A 24,376-nucleotide genomic window follows, 5' to 3' on the forward strand; every position below is an offset into this window, starting at 1 on the left:
GGCCGGGTAAGATGGATTTCATATGTTTTTAATTTTGAGGAATCAGGACATGAACTACTGTAACATATGGCATGCAAAAATATTTGCATGCTTTTATTTTCGCGCTAGCGTCTGGTTGCATGAAATGCGTAAAAATTTCCACACTGCAAAAATGTCCACTTTTACAGTGCTTGATTTTCCTCACACTGTGGATTAAGACTAAGAACAAGTGCTATAAAAATGACAATTACTATCATTATCAACATCAAAATTATTATTTCATGATCATTATTATCATAATTCTAGTTTGAAGCAACTGCAATCATAATGCCATCATTTTATATTGTGTCAGTTCAATTCAGTTCAATTCAATTCAATTCAAATTTTATTTTCACTTTTTTTTTCAACAGTTTAATAGAACCTATCCTGAAAATCAAGAATGTGCTTGCTTTCCCATACAATTTCATACACTAGTGAATTCCATTCACCGTACCCAAGGACACACTGATGCAATGTTTTAACCCAAAAGCCACTGCTTTTGAATAGGGTGGCGGTATTGGAAATCAATAGAATTTATCAAGGATAATTCAGTTTGGATTTCAAAATCTCAAGAATATAGACGGAATGAAAATGGATTAGAGAAGAAAACAATGGATGTCGATCATCAGCTACTAATTATCCCTGTACACTGTATGTACAGTAGTACTGTGTGACATCATAGAATGCAAAATTGAAAAACCAGTTGAATAAATAAGTACTGCTTACTTTTCAGCCTTCTCTGCTATTCTCTGTTGTAAAAAAAAATACCAACAAGACGGCCTTACAGTTGTAGATCTATAATTTGCCTCCCCCTACCAGATCCCTTCCCTTACTTAATTAAAAATGCAAGAAACAAGGATGAGTGAAATAAGAAATGGCACCAAGAGCAAAACCCAATTATACCCCGGCGCAGGGATGTGGGCAGAAACCCAAATCACTCTCCTCCTTCGGTTTCCATAACAACCACCAGCACCTCAGAGTGTCAAGGCTGTGACATTTCAAGCTTGATGGCTACATGTAGCACCGCTGTTCCATCAACTCCCATTTCGATTCTCTCTTGCCCTCCTCTTTCATTACGGAACGTGACACGGATTTCAGGAGCGAAGGACTGAATTAAGATGACAAGGAATTAAGCTGAGGGATCAATTCTATGATTAAGGGTAGAGGTTGGACTTGGGATAAACTTACAGTCAAGGAGATATTGGACATCACCACCAGAGGGTGGTACATGGAGCATGGGACTTAGTGAGGCCAGCTATGAAAACATGGTTTTGATGAAAATGTTTGATTTCCTCTTCATCTTCAGATAAGTGAAACACTTACTTGTAAATAACCCCATCTAGACAGAGCAAAGATGAAGATAGAAATAAACATTTTCACACTGCAAGAAGACTAGTAACGCTAATGTGTACGATGTAAAGAATAAAACATTAATCCACTTCATCTTTTGTACATATGGGAGTTAATGGCACAGCAAGGACACCATTGTACTCATAAAGACCAATCCATTCTTGCAATGCTTGCCTCCTCATTGTTCCTAAAACAAAAATCATGTGGGATGACAGGTACTTTATTCACTCTGAACCTTCTGTCTGGAAAAAGCTTCCTTAACATTTACTATTTCCTCGGTTGTAAAACAGCACTGGAAACATACCTACATGTATACATGTCATTTAGCATCTATGATTAGTCAATGATAACTACTCTTTCTTCCTTTTCATATTGTTTGAGATTTTTTTTTTCATGCCCTTTAAGCATTCAGACAGTGTTACGGGGCCATTATAAACACCCCTATTATTAGTACTATTTTTATCATATTAATTAGCAGTCAATTTGCTTCAAAAAACCAATCAGGCAACAACATGACGCTATCATTCAATGAGAACAGCATTACACAATTTTTGAAAATGAATAAACTTCCTCTAGAGAAGATGGTGCTCAAAACCATAGCATTCAGAGAAATATTCCCTTGACTGAATGCAGCATATTCCTCCAATGATAAGAGGAAAATACTTGCATCATATTCAAATACCATTTCTATGCAAATAAAAGTGTGAATAATGTACATCACAGTAGCTACTGTACAAAACAAAGCGTTCATTTTGGTTTATTAAAAAACAAAAATCTTTATGACATCTCACAAGTGCGGTTTACTACTCCAGTGAAAGGAAAGCAGGATTTTAGCCAAACCAAGTTAGGCAGCGACTTTGGGTACTGTACTAAGATGGACAAAAACATCTGAGAGTCTCTTCTAAATATCCCTATCTCACCTACATGCCTTTGACCATCTCATCTGTTAATTGCCACTCCAGATACAGGGTGAGAGGTGTGTGTCCTGATGAACCACTGCCAAGGGCAAATGCAATTACTCCACAGCCATGCAAGATATGATGCATTATTAAGTCAGGCTATCCAGGAAACCAGCCAGTGTTTCCAAGGCCTCTGCAAGGGGAGGGGGGCAAGCCCGCCAGACTCCAAGGGGGGGGGGGGGGGGGGGGGGGGGAGACTTACCACCTAAATGGACGGCAGAGGCACAGGTGAACTTTCTTCTACATACCAGGTATAATGATCACGAAAGCTGGCGAGAGTAGTGAGGAGTCATACCACAAGAGACCAACAGGAGCAGAAGATAAAATTTCAAGTGCTACATTTATGATAAAATAATGTACACATGTATAATTTGCAGCTAAAATCATTTGAACCAATTGAACCTACAGAAACAGGGGAAAAAAAAAGGACATTCGATGAGCACAAAAAACACACAAAAAAAAGGGAGTTTGTGAAAGTTCAGACTAAGACAATACTACCTGTTTCTCTGTTATTTCTAGAACAGGAAATGATAAGCAGACCACAGCAATAATGTCTGTAAAATTAGACCAGACTTCCGAGAATACACAGTAAAAACATCACAATACTTCTGCTGTTGCAATCAATTTGACATCTTATTCAACTCGGATAGAGGAAAAAAAAAATCTGGGAAATGTACATGTACAAGCGGCTCTTGCCAAATCACATACCAGAACTTTAGTAACTTGAACAGCATATATCTTAAATCTAAAGTCCAAAAACTTAAAATAATCATCATATTTACTTTTCAACATTTTCAAGCACTGTGGTGTATTTATTGTATGGTTTGTGCACGGCTACACATGTATCATTGCTAAGTGTATGAAATAAACCCTGAAAAATCATAGTTTTGTCAATTTGGAACAGAACAGTAAACAGGATGCATTTGAAATGGAAATCATGCGACTAGATGGAATCAAGTACTGTAAAGTGTGTGCATTAAAGACAGTTTACATTTAGTTTTAAAGACCCCCCCCCCCCTTCCTCAACAGGTGCCCTTAGGGAGCTTTAGATTTTTACAACACAGACATTCAAAGAAACAAAAAATGTTCTATGTATGTGCAAAATTGCTTTATGAAAATCAATCTCCCATTGTCTGAGCTTTCACAATGCGTTCTGGACCACTTTTGCGTCCACTCAATTCACAACGCTGTGCTTGATGCACTGATCATATGGGGGCGCCATTTTTCTTTTTATAGATTGCCTCTTCGCGTAATCTAAAGCTATTTTGCAACATGACGGAGGGAGATAGGAGAACGGCCAAGGCAGTCGTTGTCTAATAAACGTCCGCGTCGCAAATCTAAAGCTCCCTATCTTATACAGTATCACTGTGAAGACTTTCACACACTTTCATGTGGAGCAATGCATTGCTATCGAAGGGAGATACATTTCAATAATCAAAGCTTCTTCCATGCTTGTTCTCTCTCTCCTTGTCCTTGGTTCAGCAGCTGCAAACATGTCTACATACCATCATTTACTGATAATGATTTTATCATTTTATCAACTATTTCAAGACTAAAGATGTTTTATCCATATACAGCTGTACCAAATCACTGCAACAATGAAGAGAGGAATGGATCAAAACAGTTACAGTGTACCTCAGAATTCTGTACACTATCCCTCCTTCCTTACATCCTGCAATACAACAGTGTCTTGAGGGCTTCATGTCGCCACCATAGGATACTTGAAGCTCTGTTTATACCTTCACTACACAATCATCTCAGACTTCTTGTCTAAATCTGTAATTTTGTAAACATGATTCCCCAACACCTGACCTTGAGAATCAATACTCACTCCTGAATATTTCAAAATAAACAAGATTCAGAATTGAACTTCTACTGGCAACGAACACAAATTCAAACCTGTTAAAAAAACCCTGAAATAGATACTTCGTTGTTGTTGTAAGTGTCACCTTCAGTAATTAACTTTCCTACTTTTGATAATTTAATTATGAGTTGCCCACAGAAAAAGCTGTAAGTTTATATACATGTACATGTAGAACCATGCATATTGAAGGAGGAGGAAATAAAATTTTGTGAAAAAAAAAATGCATGCCACAGGAATATAGTCAACTGAAATAGTGTTCACCTGATTTTGTATGAATGGTGACCAACTGAAAATGGACATTACAATACTGGCTCTAAATAGTGCGATTTTAGCACACTTCTTAATTTTAGTGTGCTGTGTAGATTAGGAGACCAAAGTTGCATCATTGTTATTGTTTTTATTATTTTGTACACAGAATTCTCTTCCACTGCTGCTAACAATATTGAAATTCACTGAATCTTTGGAATCTTCTGCAGAAAGCCACAAAGAAACAAAGAATTTCCATCTTTCAGGAATGCATAAAATCAATCATGTGACATGATATAAATTTCCACGTAACTTCATGACGATGCAGCAACAATCAGTAAATGGAAGCTACTGTCTTTGTACCATAAAAATGTATTGATGTTCAAATGGTCAAACATCAAATGTTTGTATGACTTCACTTTAAAACTTCAAGTGATCCTTTTCTTAATACCTGAGATGTTTTGTTGTAAAAATGAATTTTCATGTCGATGTGTAACTATAATCAAATGAGTGAATGCCATGAGAATGCGTCACATTCATTTCCTTTAAAAAAAAAAGTATATTTTTACAGGTACATAAGTATAAGGTTCATTACGAGAGACAGATGGTGGGCACCAACTGCTTTCTAAGAAGTTTCCTCAAAGGCAAAGCGATGAGAGAAGAGTCCTACAAAACCACCCACCTACACTAAACTCTCTCTGCATTTACAGTCCAGTGGTCACAAACTTCTACATTCAAAACATTCAAAATGCAACATCCCTATGTGTGTGCCGTCGTGAGCTGGAAGATGTTCACACACTCTGATAGTTGTGTGTGTGTGTGCGTGCTGATAGTTGCTACCTAATTAGAGGCGTATCAGATTCATCTTCTCACTGGTAATAAAATAGTTTCCTTCCTTGTACTGTATTCAATTCAATCAAAAGAAAGATGACTCTGAACGATGAGAAAAGAAAACCACGAGACCAGTGGGTGTGGCGCTCACCTGTGTTTCACACATCACCTTCATGACATTCAATCTGCCCAGGGTGTAAAAGTGGAAATTTTTGAAATGTTAAAATTTTTGAGAATTTTGCGCTACCAGAAACTAGTGTGAAAATAAAAGCATGCAAATATTTTTGCTCATCTTACCCAAAGGAGCACGAAAAATTACTTGTGCAAAAAATCTTGAGATTTGGGGATTGCTGTGGAAAGGCCCTCAAGGCAAAACCATCATAATTGTCTGAACTGATATCCTTTCTTGCACTGATGATTCCTGCAAAGTCTCATTTGAGTGCCTTGAGCATTTAATCAGAATGGAAAATGGCGCTACAGAAATTGTATGTATTATTATTTAAAAAAATATACAAATTTGGTGTATTTTGGGACCAACTCGAGGGCCACCTTTGTTGCCATCATTGCCACATCCACACTAAGATTTCTTCCCTGTTTAATGAATCCGGCCAAGTTTGGTAAAAGGTAACCATTAATCACCACGAAGATGGAGAAGTAAAATCATACAAATGAGCAAATTTAGGTTACATGTACATATATAGGTTACATACTAATGTTAGCGCCCAATCTGGGGCCGTCATGATGGCTACCCCCCATCAGAAACTATGATCTCCTTCCCTCATGATTCCTGGCAAGTGCAGTCAAAACCTACTCATCCACTTTTAGGAAGATGGTAATGTTGTATTTGAGCATGCTAATCAGGCAATTCTGGGTTTTGGGCTCTGCCCCCAGGAGGCCCTCCCTACATCATGTACTTGTAGAGAGCTACACGTGTATTTCCCACCTCCTCCCTCCTCACGATACCATCAATTTTCAAGGAGATGAAGAGGTGACAGGTAAAATATTCATGAAACACTTTCAACTCCATTATCATTTGGGATAGTTGGGGGCCTGCCCATAGGGGATCATTACCACCATTTTAACAAGCTGTGCTCTCTTTTCCTCGGTGATGATCCCTCATAAGTTTGATCAAAATCCATGATATTAAGAGGGAGAAGAAAATGCAAAGCTGTATAAAAATTGACTAATGTTGCATATTTGGGCTCTATGATTATCCTACAGGCCCCCTATTATGCACTATCACCACTTGAATATGATCCCCTCCCTCCATTGATGATTCCTGCAAAGGCTTGGTCAATATCCTACACCCACTTTACCAGAAGATAAAAGATTTCAAAAAATCAAGAAAGTTGAATAATTTGGGATATTTTGGTCTTAACCACTGTTTTGGACATCCCCTGGGGGCACCACCACCATTCATTCAAACTTTGATCCCCTCCCTAGGTTAGGTCATATTCTAGCCAACAGTTTTCAAAAAGATGAAAGTGGGAAAAGTTTAAGCATGACGGACAATGGACGTCGGAAGGGGAATGATCGCAATGTAGTGTTGTAGTTCACTTGAGCCATTTGGCTCAGGTGAGCTACAAATGTACAGACTATATTATTTTGTTGTGAGAAACCCAAGCAAACCAAAAAAGACCAAACATTTAAAATCAGGCTGAAGAATGTGAAACAGACAGGGAGAAACAAAAATACACCAATCTTTAAACAAGGTGCGTGTCTGCCCTTTATGCGTGCATGTACAGTGAGTATGTGACCGTGCACCACAAAAGCGAACAAAAAGTCGCACACACTGATTTTGTGTGAGGACTGAAAATAGGTGACATGGGTCAACCTAGCCGATGTTGACTTTTTCATATTTTTTGAAAGAACAAGTCTTCTTCTACATTATGCTAAAATTTGGGATCATAAAACGGGCACGAAGGTGTGTTTTTTTAGTGGAACATTTTTTTGTAGAATAGTGTGATTAGGTGTGTCTTTAGAGTCCCCTTTTCATTTCTTAAATACCTTGTACACACTCTCCACTTTCAACTCCAATAACTTTTGAAAGGATGATGCTATTGCTTTGAAAATTCCCATTAATTATGAACAGAATGTGTTAATAAGGAATGCTCAATTTCAGTTTAATTTGATAATCCCTTCATTTTTGTTACTTGGGTGGTTGACTTCCTGTTTTTTGTCCCATTCATCGCACAGCCAGCACGGTTTGGTAAAGATTTAGCACTTGAATAGACACTGTACTTCAGAGCCTCTTTTCTCAGTTCACACTTTTCCTGAGTGTGTGCTTTCTTTCCAATATTTGGATAGGTTAGGAGAGTCCATTTGATTTGAGTTATAAATACATCATTTTAAAGCTTAAAGTCTGCTCTTTCAGAATATGCTCTTTAATAACTAAAATTTCATGTCTGGCGACTTTCTGTACGTTTTGTGATGCAGGGTCACATATGCCAACTCTTTGTGGCACACTGTATTGCATGTATTGGTTTGTGTATTGGTGCATTCATGTGTGTGGGTGTGAGTTTAGTTGCACCCTGGAAATTTTGGGTAAGGAATTGGAATGTAGATCTATACAAAAGGAAAATAGAAAAAGTTAAGGAAGCCAAAATCCTTGAGCATTCCTGTGCATGGGTGGTGTTGTACATGGTGCTTTGAAGAGGAATTCCAGTCCAGTTTAGTCTGATAAGAATTTAAGAGTAACATTTTGCAAGAACAAAATAGAATTTTATCAAAATCGAATAAAAATTAGGGAAGTTCTGAAATTAAGAAGTTTTGCTTCACAGTTTCTTGTACAGTATGCATATGAGTGAGCTGATGATGTCATCACCTATTAAACAAATTTCCACTGATTGTGTATGAAAAATTAACAAAAATTCAATGTTTCTGGTATCCCGGGTACTAAAGCATTTTTAAAACATGATGTTATTCCTAGTAACTTCAGAATAATGATCCGCTCCAAGACACTATCATGATTTGAGACTGGGGTGTATTCGAATGAAAAACTTGAAATTTCAAAATTTTATGTACGGTACATGTACAAACCATACATGAAAAATTGTGAGGGGATGACATCCTCACTTTACTATTTGCACATTTATTTTGACTGTTGAAGAACCGTTTCACAAAAAATTAGTGAACTTCAAAATGTTGTAACTTCCTTATTTTTCATCTGATTTTGATAAAATTTTTGTTGCGCTAAGAAAATTTTGTCTTCTTTTCAGACAAGGCTATAAAGAGGTTTCACCTGCACTAGAATTCTCCTTTAAACAGGCTTGTGACAGTCTGTAAAGTATGCATAATATTGGGTTCTTAAAGCAAATTGAATTTTGAAGTTATCAGGTTCCACACATGAACCCAAAAACATCTTAACTTTGATGTTCAACGGTAAAAACACCACTTTTGGTGACCTTGTGCGCAGTAACTGGTAGTCAGTCAGATCCGTACCATGGCATAATATTAAATACATTGTGCATGTTACGACCATAAAGTTCTTCCAAGTTACAAAAAGTGAACTACCCAGGTATGTAACTCATCTAACTTGGCTGCAGCAGTCAATCAAAAATGGCAAATTTTATTTAGAATTGGTTGTTTGACCATGCATTGGTTGCCAAGGGAGGCTGTACCTTAGCTAGCACCAGCACCGAACTTAAAAATCACTCAGTCCTCAGCTTGTGTCATTACTGACATTTAACTGTGACATGTTTAAATTGTTCAGCAACACTCACTAGTCTTTTTACAAATTTTACACTCACTCTCAACTGTAATGAGAGAATAGACTCTACCTACACTTCATCTTCTTCTTCCTGAATCCTGGTTTACTTTTTTTAAGTGATGTAGATGTAGACGCAACTTGCCAGCACGAATTTGGTAAGACTACATGTAAGAGTTCCATATGTAACCCCCCGCCTTGCTAAAAAGTGAACATAAAAATTAAGTGATATGTATTAAGTAAATTTACTAAATACGACCGAATTTGAATTAGAGCCGTCTAACCAGTAGGTGGCTTTAGGCCTTACGGTTTTAGAGAGTAGCCTCTAACTTTTTAGATGAGATGGTTAATAGGGTAACGTTGATCTCTGTGTCCTTAAAGTAAAAACATAGTTTTGGTAAGGGTTTGAGAACCCGTCTGGCACCATTTCATATTTGCTTGCAATATATCGAAAGAGTCTACAAAGAACCTTACTGTACCTGGCTGACGCGATTTGCCGGGATGATGAGTCGTTTTGGAGTATTTTGTGATAAAAAATAAAAGTCGATAAACCAACTTTTATTCCCAAAGGATCCAGACTAACTCCGTCTCAGGGAAAACTCAACCCTATTGCAGACAATAACGTTACAGGCAGTTCGTGATCACCATATTCTACTGTATACCAAACGAGGCCTAACTGAACAGATAGAAAAGTGCGTGCTAATCCTGTACAAAACAAATGGACAGCGCGCGGTCCTCAAGCGTATACCACACATCACCTGAGTTGCTGTCTTTGAAGTTGTTGTTGTTATCAAGCGTCTTTGATTCTTTCTAGAGGTGCTTGATAGGCGCACACTAATTATGCATGCGCACCAAAGAGGTTTTTTGATGCGCGCGTTGTATCAACTCGGACCTTAACTGCGAGTAGCCAGAACGCGAAGTGCAGCATACAGGCCACTCCCATAGTACAACACTGTACAATCCATGAAGAGCCAGAGGGACAGCCAAGACAACTCAGCCCGCCGTCAAAGCGAGGCCGAGTTGTACCCGAGTCCGAGTTAAGCCTGACCCCGTTCGGGTACCGGTAAGTTCTGAGACTGAACCTTTTTGGTTAGTATTTCGCATTTTCGTCGTTACCCATCGAATATCTTGTTATTACAGCATTATTCCGCACATTTCCTAGGCATACGTTCACATTTGGGAGCGAAATTTGACAACTTTTACAGGCGTACCAGAACTATGTTTTGGCTTTAATGACTGATCATGTCTAGGGTAACATCACGACATGGACCCCGGACCAGAGTCCCAAGATAGGCTAGTGGGGATGGGGGTACATTTACATAAGTTCAATAAAAGGACTGGAAGAAAGAGTAGGCCTATGCCTACTTACTGTATAAACTCTACTAGTACTACCCCTACGGCCTGTACTGCAGTCCTTTTAGCGCTGCGCGCTGGCTGCGGACTCATTTCGAGCCCCGGGGATGGGCTGACGTCCTGACACACGGTTAGCTCGAGCTCGCTACTTGTCAGTGTTGTGTGGGTTGCATATGGGCAGAGCTAGCTGCCAGCTCTAGCTGTGTGTGCACACACTAACCCACGTCGAGCACTGCGCCTCTGTCTGACTGCGATCGATGGAGATGACGGGCAACCGGCAACCTGCAGAGGAAATATATCTTATTCTTACCCCAAGAATTTACTTAGGCTACCGATATAAAAACGTACACAAGGAATATACTCACCGCAAAGTGTAAACTCTCCAAGTTGTTAACCGATCAACCAGAAATTTGCTCTTGGAATTAAGGGCTCTTGTTCAGCTGAGAGGTCGTATCTGTAGCCTGTAGGAGATCGAGAGTAAACGTTCTTGGGGATAACATACACTCATACTAGTGCATCTAGCTAGCTCGCAAAGCATGCATTCAACTGCATTGCGGCACTGACAGACACATTATACGGATGTGTGTATGGTACACACACGATTATCTTGCTTACAAAATACGTACTGCAAGCATGCATCACACGAAGAGAGACTACTTCCGACTTCGTCCTTTGAAGGAATGATGGGAAGACTTTTAAAATGTCAGCCTCCATGGACACCAGCAACGCTGTCAGCGTGGACAATCTGTTGAGATTTCTCAATTTCTTCTGCGTAGCACCATGCCTATTCGCAAAAGTGCCACAGATGAGAAATGTTATTGTAGCGAGGAGTGCAAAGGGACTAAGTTTCAACGGTGCATTAATGGAGACAGTTGTGTAAGATATTCTAACACTTCGCCTTCTTCAAAATCAAATTAAAATTTTATCAATGTCATGATGGCTAATGGCAAATGCCGAGTGTGTAAACCCCGGGGTTGGGCACACAAGGAGCTCCGGGTGTTCGGGCGAGTGAGATGCTCATGTTGCCTCAGTTTTCCCTCTACAGGCTCTATTAAACACGTTAGGCTCTGTATGCTGTGCTGTGCCAGTAGCACTCCTCCAGGGGCCGCGAAACCGGAGATCTAAACTAATCCGGCATACTCGTGAAATAGGCCCCACCACTGCGTATCCGTACAAATACTACGGCGGCTCGCCTGTTTATACTCGTGAATTCAGCCCCACCGTGTGGCGTTCATCGGTAGATAAGCACGGCGGTGGGGCTTTCTTCCACAGTATAATACTCGTGAATACGGCCCCACCAAACGGGGTTTACGCGAGATGCATACGGCGGTGGGGCCGATTTCCACAGCATAGCATCGCACCGGTGCACGCGCACTGCGGTGGGGCCTATTTCACGATTTTGCCACTAATCCAATCCCCTCCCAGGCCAGGGATTGGATTGGATTATAATCCCGGCCGGCCCTACATTCATTGCTATTCGCATTCCTTCGTGTTTGCTTATTGCTCTATTCCTTGCCCTGGCCTTACCTGATATTGGCTCCCTACTCTTGACACCAAACCTACTGCTAGTGCTAGTATTCTCTTTAGCAACGTTACCTCTACTCCTTATTGTTTTCAGTACTCTTACGAGTCTATGTCCCTATCCCCTCACAGGTAATGCATGTTTGTTTGGTTGTTGTTTTTTTGTTGCCTGTAGAGGAGTGTAGTCCTATTAAATGTTTTACATGTATGTTTATGTTTAAATAAATACTGTACGTGAATTTGTCATTTTGCTACGATCAAAAACTCAGGCCCATTTTGACTCAAATTTATGCCACTGGCTTGCTGTATTTGAATAAGCAGCTTTCAGCATTATTTATTTATTTAGATCTATATCTTATTTATTTATTCATTTAGTGTATTCATTTACTTATTTTTGAAAAGTATAGGAGTAGCTAGTTGCAGAAGGCTGCTCAATTTGCCAGAATGGTTCGAATTCTAAACTTCCTTTTTTTTTCTCTCTTTTTTTCTTTGGTCAGCATTGGAAGGATAGATTGTAGATCTATAAGCAATTTATTATGAAGTTTATATATCCTGCTTCTTTTCCAGATACCTGATAATGGAAAACATGTTTATTTGTTTGTTTGATTTTCATTTGTTTCCAATAAGAATAATCATGGTTCATAGATTGTATGATTAAGTTCTACAGTGTATATCATGCTTCTTTTCCAGACATACTTGATAATGTGTTTGTTTGTTTGCTTGTTTGTTTGTTTTTGTTTTGTTTCCAGCAAAAAGAATCATGGTTCCCAAGCACAGACCTGTCACTGCCAGTGAAATCAACTGTATGTCCTAATTAGTACAAACTTTCATACAGTCCCTCCAGTTTTACAGAATTTTGATAATGTGAAAGTTAATTTGTAACGAATTATTTCAGCCTTTTTATCCTTTGTATTTCATTTTCTAGGTACATGGTAGGCCTGCTGTACCACTTCACAAATCTATTCCCTGTGATGGCCTTTGCGGAGTATATTGCTCTGGAAATACAAGGTAAGAATTAATGAAAGCCAGGGTTAGGGTATATGAGAATCATAGCTTCTCTAGTTGATTAATCAAAATTAAGAGAAATACATCAGAGATATTATGTCCCTCTGCCTCTGTTAGATTTTTGATGTCAGATTTGATGCGTAGCCAGACAGCCACCAGACAGCTATATTATTGAGTACAACAGTGGTATTATACATAAATGTATGCTTTCTACATTGTTCCTTTCATTCATTCATCTGTGATCTCCATCTCTGTTGTTATTATTATTATTATTATTATTGTTGTTGTTGTTGATATTAGTATAATAATGATAATAATAATAATGATTACCATTATTATTATTATTATTATTATCATTATCATCATTATTATTATTATTATTATTATTATTATTATTATTATCATCATTATTATTGTAGTTATTCTTAATTGTTGTTGTCGTCATCGCCGTCGTCATTATCATTGCTATCATCAAAAATTAAGTATAGACTTAACCATAAACACTGATGCCCTGTCAAGAGAGCTGCAAGGCTAGTGCCAAAGTTTTTGTGCTGCAGTGCAAGACTGAGGTTAAAACAGTAAGCTACAGTATACTTGTATGGTGTAATCACCAGTGTGGAAGAATCACGACATTATACCACACACAAACATGTCTACAGTATACCCGGTATGTTAAATAATCTTAGTAGTGTGACAGGCAAGTATGCTGTGATAAGGTCAGCAGATACAGAATATGATGCTTCTGCCTGACAGTGTATGCAAGTAATTATGAGTGATGATCAAAAGAGAAGATACTGTGTATGGTTCCTTGTGCCCTTCATGAGATGCACACTGTGGCTTATGCAGGGCTGCCAACTCTCGCGCATTGGGCGTGAGACTCACTCATTTTGGTCCTTTCTCACTCTAAAACTTTATTTCATTTGCATGCATTTCTATTGATCTCACTCATTTTGACTCCTAAATTATAGCATTGGCCTATGGGAGTCTCACTCTCAACTAGTTTCCAGTGTTAGCAGCCCTGCTTATGTCATACAGTAGATCTCTGATAAGTATTTAAACTTTGATTTGCTCTGAATTCACATTCCATTATATCACATGCACCAACCTACAAACTATTGTAGTAGGTACAGTTGCATCTTGTTTGCAGTAGAACAGATGTGTATGCATTGTACAGTTGTATGTCTCCGCTTTTGTTCACAAGGATCTGTTAGCTAGTAATGTTGGTGGAGATGAGGATTGGGCTTAAACATAGCTTTTTGCGAGATACCAAGAAAACACTTACAGTATGAAATAATACAAAGCATACCATTCTTAGAGGTATTCATTTTATTCTAGATGAAGACCGATTTTGGAATGGCCAAGACATCCAAAAACAAAGTGAAACAAGGCAGTCTTTAAAGGTGGATCCCATCTTTTATTAGGTTTGCTCTTTTTTGGATATCTCAGCCATTTAAAAACCATTGTTTGTTTGTTTTTCAAATAAATGTTGAATCCCTCTTGGAATTGCATGCTCTTTCATATTTCCTAAGAGGTTTCTCAAATACTGTTATCTCACTAAAAAGTGTAAGAAGCCTGAAGCTTTCATGCAATGTTATTAAATCATTTTGCCATTCTTTTCACAGCTATGCTGATGGTACTACTGATTGTGTATTACAGTGACAACCTTGAATTCAGACTTATACCCATGGCTGCTGTGTATCCTTTCCTGTCATTGGATAGAACAACACATCAGACTATGAAGTTTATTGTTGTGTTTTTCTCTACCAGAGCAAATTGATAATACTTAACAGACTGAATGTTACATATATTGTACATCAGGATGAAAAAGTTAGATAGTGATTAATGGTTTTGTTTCACATGCTGTTTTCTTTGGAAAAAGTTTTTTTCTCTTGCTTTACTGATGTCACGTTGACATACCACTGAAAGTGCTGGAAGATATGTTTTTCCATTTATAATTTTATAATGTACTTTTATTTGAAATAGTGCAGCAATACACAGAAAAATGATAATTCTTCAACCATATGTATTGACAGTCTTAAGAAGTGGAGTTCTTAATGGAGTTACATGGGAAAATGAATATTTCATGTCCCTCGTGTACGTACAAATTATACTCTTCGTCACGCAGACAAACTTCCTTAGCCAGAGTTTTGACTTTCCTCAGATTTTTCACATTAGCAGGACTCATAGGGGCTGGTGTCTTCCCAGCATATGTTATTGCATTCCTGTTTGTGAGTATAAAAGACTGCATCATGTCTACATTTTCTTTTACAGTCTGTTTCGGGGGGGGGGGGGGGGGGGGATTAACTTTAAAAACAAATCAAAGTGGAATTGTGTTTGCATATTACTTGACAAAGTCACTCATTTAGCTTGTAAACCTCAAAGTACTAAAATCAATTTGCAGGATGTGCATGTATCATTCACTTGTGTCATGAGTATCTCCTACCCTTGTTGTTAGCTCACCTGAGCCGAAGGCTCAAGTGAGCTATTGCGATCGCTCTTCGTCCGGCGTGCGTCGTGCGTGAACTTTTTACATTTTCATCTTCTTCTTGAAAACCCCAAGACTGATTTTCACCAAACTTGGCAAGTAGCATCCCTAGGGGGTTAGGATCTCAATTTGTTAAAATGGGCACCATGCCCCACCCAGGGGGCCCCAACCCCCCCCCCCCCCCAAATTAAGGAATCTTTAAAAATCTTCTTCTCTAGAACCAGAAGTGATAGAGCTAAGTTAATACTATGAGTTAGTACATTAATGACTGTAGTTCCAAGTTTGTTCATGGCAGATCCAGGGATGCCCCTATTGGGGTAGGGGGGGGGGGGGTCCACATTTTTATCATCTTCTTGAAAACCTCATTATGGATTTTCACCAAACTTGGCAGGTAGCATCCCTAGGGGGTTCAGATCTCAATTTGTTAAAATGGGCACCATGCCCCACCCAGGAGGCCCCAGGGGTCCAGACCCCCAAAATTAAGGCATCTGGGCAATTCCATAAATTTGTCAACCAGAGGGTCAATTTTTCAAAATGAAATTATCAGCACAAATTATATATCATTTTGATGGGAATTGTTTAAACTGTTCAAAAATGTTAATTAGAAATGCACTTTATCAAGGTCAAGGTCACAGGAGTGATTTCAATGAAGCCATTTGACAACTGCTCTGGAACCACTTTTATAATCCACTGTTTCATTTGATATTTTTTGTGAAGGAAAAGAAAACTTTTCAAGTCACTACATCATTGAATATGAAGGTAATGAATCACTTTTTCCATATCCACACGATAGAGAACGTGAAAGTGACAATTTATGTTGTCTTCTTTACTTTTATTTTGTGCATTATTTCAATGTACGTCCGAAACAAAAAAACACTTTTTTTAAATCTTACATAAAAACTTGAATGCCAGTAAACTGCAAAATCTCAATGCAAAGCAAGTTTTTGTTGCTTTTCAAATGTGTAACGTTAGAATTTTGTAATTATCTCTAATTAGTGAAAAAATATGTGTTCGGACGTACACTTTTTTATGTACGTCCGAAACAACTTTTATGTACGTCCGAAACACTTTTCATGTTGACTTCTTACTGTGCTCTGGAACCCATTGAAAACAATCCTATTGAGCTTACATATTTAAGGAATACATTTCTGTGTCTAATCCTCTTGTATACATAGGTTTATAATAGTCAATAAAATTTTAATTATTCATTAAATAAACAAATTCTGTCCATACATGTATGTGTGCACACAAACAAGTTAGGCTGAACAGAAAGCGTGGTCTGAAGTTGATACAGTGGAATGTATGAAAACCACCAACAGTAGGGAATGGTCATATAAGAGACATTCTTTAGACAATGTGTCTTTACAAGGACAGATATTGATTACTTGCTTACCACCTCCCTGCTTACATAGAGCAGAGAAGGTGGCTTGTTGTATGAAATACCCTCCTATTTTGGCCAAGACTGAGTATTTCAGCTTCTTATCACCTTGCATTCACATTGCAATACTACAATGTACTGTTTCCTACCATTTTTGTCAGCTGGTGTTTACAATCCTAATCCTGTGACTCGAAGTTATCGTCTGCATCTTCATGCATTTTGATTACAGATATATGGACACACAGCCTGCAATTTAGACAACAATAGACATGATATACATCATTGTTACGACCTAAGACCTCATAGACATGTATACAATGTTCAATTCACTTCGGTTAGTTCCTAAACTTTTTGTCAATTTTCTTCACAAAGCTATGATGTATTTATCTTCTTTCAAAATCGGTTTCATGGTCTACTGTAGTATCTATGTCATAAATTGTTTTTCAACTTAATGATTTAATTCAATGCTGCACACTGGCACTGGTCCGATTGTCCAGGACAAGTAAAAATTACTGTCGGACCAGTATTTTTTTTAAAGGGATGGACCAGTTAAAAGATGGAAAAACTGGGTACCTACTGGTCTGACAGACCAGTCCGACCAGTAGAAAAAATGGGTAAGTGTGCAGCCCTTTCTAATTTGTGATTTATCTTCATGCACTTTAATCATTCATTTGAAAATTACAGACTGATGTTGCTGCCGAAGGAGTACTGGAGCAGGTCATGCCATAAAAATGGTTATGATAGTGTTAGTGATTTATGATAATAATTATAAATATTTCAGAGTGAATAAGATTTTTTCCATAGAATACATCCTGTAGATTATGCAACAAAAATACACTGCATAGAGCCCATTGTTTAGCAGGTACTCAATAACATTTCACTAAATCTAATATTCTATATAAAAAACAACAACATCAAAAGGCCTTTGATTACCAGAATACTCCAAGCAAAATGCAAAACTGTCCCATATTTTACTTTCTTTATACATTACCATGCATGTTTTTGTGAGCTTGACCTCACAAAAAGGAACCCATAATGTTTGAATTACACTGAATGTTGTGTTTAATACATTTATCCCTCATAAATTGAATGTGACCACGCAATATTTGCTTTGCTCTTTTCATTGTAAGTTCAGAGAGTTTTGAGAACAGAGTAAAAATTCATGTAAAATTTTCTGGTCCAATACATGCATGTACAATGTACTTACTGTTGAATCAACATAAAGTAATCAGCAATTGGTTTCTTTTGATTATTTTTTTCCATAATTGTAAAGGTCCTTGTTTACTAAGCCTGCACTATGCTTTAAGACTAGGGTTTAATTCTAATATTGGTAAAACAGGCCTATTTTTCACTCTTATTTCCCATAAGAGGGCAAAATCAAATAGCTTTGACTTGCCCGTGAACAATATCCATTGTGTCAGGATTACTCTACTGTTGTCTGTAAAAAAAAAAAAAAAATGTATTGTTTTGCCACCATGGTATACAATGTACATGTAACAAATATCTAGTCAGTATGTTACAAACAGTTATTGGTTACTACACATAAATCTTTCCATTTTCCACAAATTTTATTTTTCTTTCTGTTTGTAAATAAATGCATCTGGTACAGTCCTTCGTTGACCGTACATTATTTTGTACCATGAACAAAAAAAAATGAAATATAATGTTTCTTTAATTAATATAGTAATTGGTTACCTACAGTTTGCAACACATATGATTCTGTTGTTCTGGCCAGTTAGTTTTTAGGCTGTATTTTGTGTTATAATCACAAAGTTTGATATAAGAATTCTGGTTCTGTAATACAAGTACATATACTTGTCATGCCTGAATATTGTCACATGTATTAAGGCAGCTGATAATGCACAGACCCTATGTATACAGTATTTTTCATGTTCTGAAGCTCTTTTATTCATTTACACTGGTAATGCTGACATGATAGACAAGTGCTATCATCTGAGAAGAGCCTAGGATGAAAAATAGTTATGTAACAAATTTCTTTTTGCATTTATTATAAGTGTTGTTGAGGGTGTACAAAGTGTACGTCCGAAACGGCGGTCGTGTACGTCCGAAACTGTACGTCCGAAACAAAAAACAAACATAATAATTTCCATGTTAATTGTTTAAATTGCAATTTTTTTTTACATTTCTACATCATTTCACATCTACTTTAACTGTTATAATGTGAATTTTTAGAAAAATATTGCATACTTCACAGAACTTTGTGATTGAACTTATGAAGTCAGAAAATTCACTTTTTCTGTGTACGTCCGAACACATGCTATTTTTTAATCATTCCAAGGTCACTGAGGCCTTGACATAATTTTTTCATAGTTAATTGTTTTCTACTAACCACTTGTCATATCATGGCCAGAAAAAAGTTTCATATTCTCAATCTTGGTATCTTTGGCAGCTTAATAATGTGTTCAAAATGTACGTCCGAATTTATGGAATTGCCCATCTTTAAAAATCTTCTTCTCTAGAACCAGAAGTGATAGAGCTAAGTTAATACTATGAGTTAGTACATTGATGGCTGTAGTTTCAAGTTTGTTCATGGCGGAATCAGGGGTGCCCCCCTTGGGACCCAGGGGAGGGGGGTGGGAGGGGTCCTAATGGAGCCTAAATTGTACATTTTCATCTTCTTCTTGAGAACCCCATGACCCATTTTCACCAAACTTGGCAGGAAGCATCCCTAGGGTTGTAGGATCTCAATTTGTTCAAATGGGCACCCTGTCCCACCTGGAGGGCCCCAAGGGACCAAAACCTCCCAAAATTAAGGAATCTTGAAAAATCTTCTCTAGAATCAGAAGTGATAGAGCTAAGTTAATACTATGAGCTAGTACATTAATGACTGTAGTTTCAAGTTTCAGGGCTGCCAACCTTGAGTGAAAGTTTGGCGTGAGACACTGCAAGGGAGCGGAGCGACCTCCTGGCTAGCACCTGGCGGCCTGCTGTGCGGCCGTACGTACTACGTACACAGTCAGTGTATGTAAAGCGATGTAAAGCACACGTCATAGCCATACATGTACTGTAATTTGCCAAAAGTACAAGCTACGCTCACGTGGTAAATCTCGAAATTTTGGGCTTGGGCATATCGATATTCGGAATATCAGAGAATTTAGAGATATATTTATTTTTGTAGTCATGTACATTCCATTTTGGGGGTTTAGCGTGAGATTTCGTTTATCAGAGTGAGACAGTCAAAATCGGTTGAATTGCGTGAGTCTCACGCTCAATGCGTGAGGGTTGGCAGCCCTGAAGTTTGTTTGATAGCAGATCCAGGGGTGCCCCCCTTGCGGGCAGGGGGAGGGGTGGGGAGGTCCAAATTGGGGCCTAAATTGTACATTTTCATCTTCTTCTTGAAAACCTCATGATGGATGTTCACCAAACTTGGCAGGCAGCATCCCTGGGGGGTTAGGATCTCAATTTGTTAAAATGGGCACCATGCTCCTTGCCCCCCCATCCCCCCAAATTAAAATTTTGGTAGAGCTGTGTGTAATTTAGATTAGTGACTGTGTTAAAGGTGAACTTACGATACTCAGGTGAGCGCTAGACCCGCGGGTCTCTTGTATTTTTACATCTCATTGATCAAGTAACGATTTGTGCAATGCTGCACACTGGCACTGGTCGGACGGTCCCTGACCAGTAATAATCACTGTTTACCCAGTAACTTTTGTCAGGAATGCCGGACTATGAAAAAAATGGAAAAACTGGGTAGGTAGCCTACATACTGGTCCGACAAAAGAGTCAGACCAGTGGGTTAGTGTGTAGCCCTGATTTATGGAATACACAATATCACCCATGACATCTGTGTACTGCATGATGTGTTGACAAGATGTAGTCCGTGTTCATGAGAGGGTGGCTCAGTTCAACTGGATAATGCTCCCTACTCTTTGGTAATAAATGAATCTTGATCTTTCAAAAATATGGATTTCTCATACTCAGGGCCCTTTTCTTGTGTGTGTATCATATAGAGAGACAAGAGTATTCTTCTCTCTTTCTAGAGGAGATAATATAACACTTAGCAAACATTGTTCTGCTTAGCTCGCTGGACCTCAGTTCGAAGTCTGTTGATTTCACTTCAGACACACTGTCATCTGAACCACTTTTCTGCTCTATGTCAATCACCAAAGTACATCCAAATTGAGTACTACATGGCTGTTCAGGCAATGCTGTCACCAGGTCTAATTAACATCACGTAATTGTCATCTTCCATATTTTTCCCCCTTCCAGTCATGTAATATGCCTCTGAATGCCAGCAGCAAACTTCTAAACTTCAGTACTATCTACAGGGCCAAGAATTCAGGCTCGGCCAGTTTTACCATGTGGCTTGTACTAGGCCTGACATCAATAGGTAAGTTTGTGCATGAATGCATACCTTGACGTATGAGTCAGTTGAATGTTTGTTGCAATGCAAAATTCATGTTCCCCAGTGAAACTTTGAATGCGGAAGATAGCAAAGGTTCTGTTATCTCCCTCCATATCTGATGTACATTAATGTTTTTATTTATTAGTGACAATTTAAGGAGGCCTCTATAGTACAAGACCACACATTTTGTTTTGGTTGTTTTATCATTTTGAACAATAGAACAAGTGATGACTGTAGATTTCCTAACTTTGGTGCCTTCTGCATTGAAAAAATGTTTACAAGCATGGAACAATGCTATGATCACTTGCATTCAATAAAGGAGAGGAAAATAGTGCCTCCATGTGACGAGATGTACTTTTTGAAACTTAGATGCCATTTGTATATGATACGATACTACCCCTCCATGGCTGTTTGGTTTTTGTTTTTTGTTTGTTGTTGTTGTTGTTTTTTTTGAAGTGATAATGGTGATATGTGGACTGTAACTTGTCTATTGCATCAAAAGCTCTAGTAGACAAGCCAATGTCTGTTTAGTATGGGCAAGTGTTTACCATCAATAGCAGTGTTATGACAAACTGAAAAATACCTGTAATCCACTCATTAGTCAAATGAGGTAAAATCCTCAACCTTGACTCTCTTTTCTTTATTTATTTCTTGCTTTGGTAAACAGGTCGTGTGGTAACAACTGTTCTGACCAAGCCAGACTATTTATGTGAGTATTTGCATTCTTTAAATGAGACCTATTTGATGCATTATGCTCCTTGTAAGTCCTGCCCATTTCACAAGCTGGTTATCTGTTGATACAGAATCTTTGGTCTGAATTCACAAAGATAGTATAAATCAAAACCATGGTTTAAAGTTAGCCCATGAACCAACTTATCAGCGGTGGTTAATTATTGGATGTCTGTTGGTGTATGTGATCTGTCTCACGCATTCATGCAGTTCGAAATGTATATTTGCAAAAACTATAGACCAAATTTCAACTGTCTTTGTGAATTCTGGCCATTATGTCCAGTGTGACAAGGAATGAATAAATATTTTTGTTTTTTCATACACAAATTGTAGCAGTGACTGCAGAGCAATAGTTTATCAGATATCAGTAGTCTACAGCATAGAAAACATAATTATGTGTCGATTCTGTCGATCCTGGGCTAGGGTTAGATTTTGGCTCATTATATGTAGGGCACTAGTCAATGTACCCGTGGAGGTGGGGGGGGGGGGGGGGGGGGGGGGCTTGTCCAACAAAAAGGAGTGGAATGATCCATACTATCAGAGAGTACATTTATCATGCTTGTTTGGCTTCAGCCAGTGCCCAGAAATCCTCTATGGGGATTCCCCCAGAAATGGTCAAGGTCACTGGGTCAACGGAGGTCAAATAAGTATTTTGCGCTACTCCTTGGTCCGATCTTGGCCAAGCTTGCTGGAAGCATAAGTAGGCCTACACCTGGGATATCCCCATTGAGGATATTTCTGGGGGAATCCCAAGGAGTAGCGAAAAACAGTTATTTGACCTTTGACCCCAGTGACCTTGACCTTTTCAAAAATGAACCCCTCAAGGGCAATTTCGCGGTGAACCTGCATCCACCCACTAAGTTTGATGGAGATCGGACCAAGGACCTGGGAGGAGTAGAGGTAAACAGTTATTTGACCTTTGACCCCAGTGACCTTGACCTTTACAAAAAATGAACCCCTCAAGGGCAATTTTGCAGTGAATCTGCATCCACCCACTAAGTTTGATGGAGATTGGACCAAGGACCTGGGAGGAGTAGAGGAAAAACAGACAGACAGACAAACAGACAGATGTTGCTCGAATTATAGTATGATTTTAGCTTTCTCTGATCATTCATTTGTTTCACAGATTATCAATGTTTCACAATAATCTTTTTATCATTCTTTGTGGAACAAGATGTCCATTTTCCTACTTTGCTTTAAGTGCAGATTCATTTGTACTGGACATCGCTTTTTGTTCCTGAAATTACAGAAATCCGGTGGGCCAGAGTCAAGTTTCTATTGATTTGATAGAGGATGTGTACATAAGATTAGTGAACACTGTCCACTCGTTCTGGTCAAAGCAAACTGTAGAGATATATCAGGAATGACATCTGGATCAAGTCGCAAATAGCTTGTGTTTACTTGCACATTTTCTGCTGTTGTGAGCTTGCTCGTAAGCTCTACCACATGCAATATTGGTTCTTTTTTCACTGTCAAATTCATGTTGTTTACTTTTTTTTCCTTTCTCTTTATCACCATTTGTTTTCTTTCAGTGATCACAAACTTTACTGTATCAGGTGCTTTAAACTTCCTCGTGTGTGGAGCCATCTTGTATTACCGACCCAGTGAGAAGAAGTTTGAGTAGGATCAGTGCTCGCTGCCAGCAACGTCTCGGGCCGGTTTTTCCCTCCGTCTTCTCTCTTCCATACAAGCCACTCAACATTCCATTCACATTCTCCTGTATCTTAGCTGCTTACATCACAGTATTGTCAGTGTTATATGTCAGAAATCCAGAATTTTCACTGTATTTGGTCCAAGTTGTAAAAGACGATCCACTCAGGTTGAATATCAATAGGTAGAAGTCAGAAGATGTCTGTTTCATGAAAACGTTTGCAATATTGTTACGTGATATATATAAGCTGCATTTGCCACGGCAGGTGACGTGAATGTTCACAGCTGACTGGTGGAAATTGCTCAGCTGTTGCCATGGTTACTTCAGTGAAGCAGGTTTTAATTGTAAACTAAATCATGAAATGGAATTCAGATCTCCCTACTGATATACTGAAGGGTTCTGAAAACAAATGTTTATGTCTTTCAGCAGCAGTGCTCTCTTGGTTCTCAACAAGTTTGTGAATTCACTTGTATTCAGCATGACAAGCGTCAAATTTAGGTGTGTAGTGCATCCACAGATCCGCCATTCCCACCCACTCTGACATTCAAATGGCTCTATATTAGGAGTTGACACAGTGATATATCGTAATGCATTGTATATGCTTGTTGTAAGCAAAGATTTGAATGTGAATTCTGTTCCACAAAGCATATTTGACATACCTGACAAAATTTTGGAATACTGGCATTATAATACAAGAATGTTTGTGCTGCATGTTGAAGGAATTTGATTATTGTGGCAAATGTGGAGTAGGGTTTACATTTTGTGCTATTCTAGTAACTGTAAATAAGAGTTTACTACTTGAAAATTGTCATTTATTTTAAAAGCTCTAGAGTTGATCGTCATTTACTTTCTTTCAATTTACTTAGCACATTATATAGACTGTACAGGGGACGCAATAGCTACTTGAACCAGAA

General features: G+C 38.4%; 2 protein-coding genes across 2 annotated transcripts in view; one reads left to right on the forward strand and one right to left on the reverse strand.

The window, feature by feature from the left end:
- LOC139708592 (hippocalcin-like protein 1) overlaps positions 1–10,863 on the reverse strand; it is a 150,370-nt gene extending 139,507 nt beyond the window's left edge. The window contains exon 1 of the mRNA XM_071620531.1: positions 10,693–10,863. The gene's annotated coding sequence lies outside the window, so the exon portion shown is untranslated. The remainder of the gene's footprint in view (positions 1–10,692) is intronic.
- LOC139708591 (solute carrier family 66 member 3-like) lies at positions 10,543–24,297 on the forward strand. Its single transcript, XM_071620530.1, has 7 exons — positions 10,543–11,203; positions 12,774–12,856; positions 14,476–14,548; positions 15,015–15,081; positions 20,947–21,067; positions 21,750–21,791; positions 23,344–24,297. The coding sequence occupies exons 1-7, from the start codon at positions 11,028–11,030 to the stop codon at positions 23,433–23,435; spliced, it is 654 nt and encodes a 217-aa protein (XP_071476631.1). The 5' UTR covers positions 10,543–11,027; the 3' UTR covers positions 23,436–24,297.
- Positions 24,298–24,376: the final 79 nt, after the last annotated feature.

Source organism: Diadema antillarum, unplaced genomic scaffold (assembly GCF_040938485.1).
Source record: "Diadema antillarum isolate AM-2024a unplaced genomic scaffold, OU_Dant_1.0 seq00001353_RagTag, whole genome shotgun sequence".
NCBI lineage: Eukaryota > Metazoa > Echinodermata > Echinoidea > Diadematoida > Diadematidae > Diadema > Diadema antillarum.

Bases quoted from the DNA above. Each gene is read 5' to 3' on its own strand.
- LOC139708591 (XM_071620530.1), top strand. From the start codon at position 11,028: ATGTCAGCCTCCATGGACACCAGCAACGCTGTCAGCGTGGACAATCTG. The intron at 12,857-14,475 runs GTAAGAATTAAT...TTCTTTTCACAG, and splicing joins TATTGCTCTGGAAATACAAG to CTATGCTGATGGTACTACTG. The intron at 14,549-15,014 runs GTATCCTTTCCT...GACTTTCCTCAG, and splicing joins CTTATACCCATGGCTGCTGT to ATTTTTCACATTAGCAGGAC.